The 3,206-nt window shown below is 41.6% G+C and overlaps 1 protein-coding gene across 1 annotated transcript; it reads left to right on the plus strand.

The window, feature by feature from the left end:
- Positions 1-2,007: 2,007 nt before the first annotated feature.
- Positions 2,008-2,509, plus strand: LOC101103150 (large ribosomal subunit protein uL14-like). The gene has a single exon (XM_015095159.3). The coding sequence runs from the start codon at positions 2,024-2,026 to the stop codon at positions 2,507-2,509; it is 486 nt and encodes a 161-aa protein (XP_014950645.3). The 5' UTR covers positions 2,008-2,023.
- Positions 2,510-3,206: the final 697 nt, after the last annotated feature.

Raw genomic sequence — 3,206 nt, forward strand, 5'->3', positions numbered from 1 at the left:
CAACCCACCTAGTATTCTTGCCTGAAAAATTCCATGGACAGAGAAGCATGCTGGACTACAGTCCATGGGGTCATGAGCCAGACATGACTTGGCAACTACACAACAATGTCCAATATTTGGGGGTAAAATAGACATAGATATGTCATATGTTGGGGGTAAATTCATTAAAGATACTCAAAGAACTGTGCAGCTCATGAGTTCGCATGGATAAGAACTTATTAACTTGTTTTATACTGGAAAGAGATCTGGCACCATGGAAATCCTTCCAAATGATGGGTCCCCTCTGAGGAGGCTCTGCTAGTTATGCTTGCCAAGAAAAAAACCTTGTCGAGGTTTCATGGCGGTTGATGGTGTGAGATGTGATGCTGAGTGCCGAAGAATTGATTCTTTTGAACTGTGGTGTTGGAGAAGACTCTTGAAAGTCCCTTGGACTGCAAGGAGATCCAACCAGTCCATTCTGAAGGAGATCAACCCTGGGATTTCTTTGGAAGGAATGATGCTGAAGCTGAAGCTCCAGTACTTTGGCCACCTCATGCAAAGAGTTGACTCATTGGAAAAGACTCTGATGCTGGGAGAGATTGGGGGCAGGAGGAGAAGGGGACGACCCAGGATGAGATGGCTGGATGACATCACTGTCTCGATGGACGTGAGTCTGAGTGAACTCCGGGAGATGGTGATGAACAGGGAGGCCTGGCGTGCTGTGATTCATGGGGTCGCAGAGTCAGACACGACTGAGCGACTGAACTGAACTGAACTGATGGTATGAAAACAAGGATAGGCAGCCAGGAGAATGTTCTGAGTACTCAGGATGCAACTCACATTTTCTGTCCACAAAAATACTTCTAAGAAAATGAGCAGGGTGAGTTCAGATACCTGCTCAATTCTGACATGAGTAGGCAAATTTCTCTGAATCTCCACTCTTTACTCAGATCACCATAAAACCAGAATAGCTCATTTAGAATAAACAGAGAGCTTCTCAACCCTGCTTGCATATTAGAATCCACTCTGGAACTTCTAGATGACCATGCCTGGGGCCCACCTATCACCAGTCAGAATCTCTGGTGGGGATGGGGCAGGAGCACAAGGATAAACAGTTGTTTAAACCACCCAGGTGATTCTAAAGTGCATATAGGATTGAGAGCGCATGTGGTAGATAAAGTTTTAAACCTTTGTGAACCTTAATCTTCTGGAAGTGAAGCTGCTGTATGGGAAATGCATATAGGATTTTGCCTGATCCTAACATGCAACTTTTTAAGCTTTTACAACTTTCAATTAAAAGAAGGAAAAAAAGAAAAAATAAATAAAACACCCAGAAGCATATAAGAGAACCAGGGAAAATGCTCTGGGATTATTCTCACATCGTATGGAAGAGTGAACTTAAAAAAATACTTTATTTAAAATTCTCTCCCTTTTGTTTCTTTTGTTTGTTTGTTTACTTGTTTTTCATTTCTGGCCATAATTAGGCAGAGACACGTTTCTGACTTGTAAGAGTGAAAGACCAATCAGGGCTGGAGCTACAGAGCCAGGACAGAACCTGGGAAAGTAAGAGGGACAGTGTACCTCATTCTTTAAATTCATTCCAGCCAGTGCTTATCCCTCAGGTACTCTGTGTGCTCAGTGACTCCCTTATCCCTGACATCACTGTGTTCCAAATGTAAAAATTATAGGTCAGTTGACTCTTGAAAGTCCCTTGGACTGCAAGGAGATCCAACCAGTCAATCCTAGAGGAAATCAGTCCTGAATATTCATTGGAAGGACTGATGCTGAAGCGGAAACTGCAGTACATTGGCCACCTGATGCAAAGAACTGACTCCTTGGGAAAGACCCTGATGCTGGGAAAGATTGAAGGTGGGAGGAGAAGGGGAGGACAGAGGATGAGATGGTTGGATGGCATCACCGACTCAATGGACATTAGTTTGAACAAGCTCCGGGAATTGGTGATGGACAGGAAAGCCTGGTGTGCTGTAGTCCATGGCGTCTAAAAGAGTCAGACATGCTTTTTTGTTCCTTTCCGGCCTTCAAGATGTCGAAGCAAGGACATGGTGAGTCCTCTGGTGCGAAATTCCGGATTTCCTTGGGTCTTCCGGTTGGAGCCGTGATCAACTGTGCTGACAACACAGGAGCCAAAAATCTGTATATCATCTCTGTGAAGGGGATCAAGGGACGATTGAATAGACTTCCTGCTGCTGGTGTGGGTGACATGGTGATGGCCACAGTCAAGAAAGGCAAACCAGAGCTCAGCAAGAAGGTACATCCAGCGGTGGTAATTCGACAACGAAAGTCATACCGGAGAAAAGATGGTGTGTTTCTTTATTTTGAAGATAATGCAGGGGTCATAGTAAACAATAAAGGCGAGATGAAAGGTTCTGCCATCACAGGACCAGTTGCAAAAGAATGTGCAGACTTGTGGCCCAGGATTGCATCCAATGCTGGCAGCATTGCAAGATTCTTTGGTGTATTTGTAAAAAAAATAAAAATTATTTGCTCCCAAAATAAAAATAAAAAATAAAAGAGTCAGACATGACTGAGCTTCTGAACTGACTATGAAGATAACAAAAAGTCCTCAGGCACAGGTTTCCAGGAATCACCGAGCAGCACTGAGGTATTAGATTTAAGTAAATATAAAACCTTAACTCTCCAAGACAAATATTCAAGAAGAAAGAGAGGTGATTTATGACTTTCAACTTTAGGCAGAATGAGAATTTAAAAATATTTTTAAAAACCTTTGAAAGTGTGACACTTTTGACTCTACACAGTTTATTTCATTGATGGCTTGTTTCTGTGATATTTTCTTAGAAAACAGTGTCATAAATAAGCAATCAGATGAATGATTGCTAAATGAAGCTATATCTTTAAAGCTTCATACAGGTGAGAATAGAGCTTATTAATATGTACATCTTACTTTAACACCTGCTTTTGTAAGATAAATAGAATTAGGCTATCACAAATGGTATCTAAAAGTTATTAGCTTAATAATTTTCAGAAATCATTAAATAGAGTATGATATAGCAAAGGGAGTATTTTATCAAACCAGTGACCCTTCTAGTTCTGTGGGAGATTCACGGGGTCTTTAAATGCAACCTATGAGAGTGTGTTTAGCCAAGTAAAAGAACCACTAATTATCTGTAAACTCACAATGATCTTTAAACTTTCAAAGTAAGTGTTTCTCAGGGGGGCATTTGCCCTTCTAGCTCCAGATGTTCTAA

This window comes from Ovis aries, chromosome 4 (assembly GCF_016772045.2).
Source record: "Ovis aries strain OAR_USU_Benz2616 breed Rambouillet chromosome 4, ARS-UI_Ramb_v3.0, whole genome shotgun sequence".
Lineage (NCBI taxonomy): Eukaryota > Metazoa > Chordata > Mammalia > Artiodactyla > Bovidae > Ovis > Ovis aries.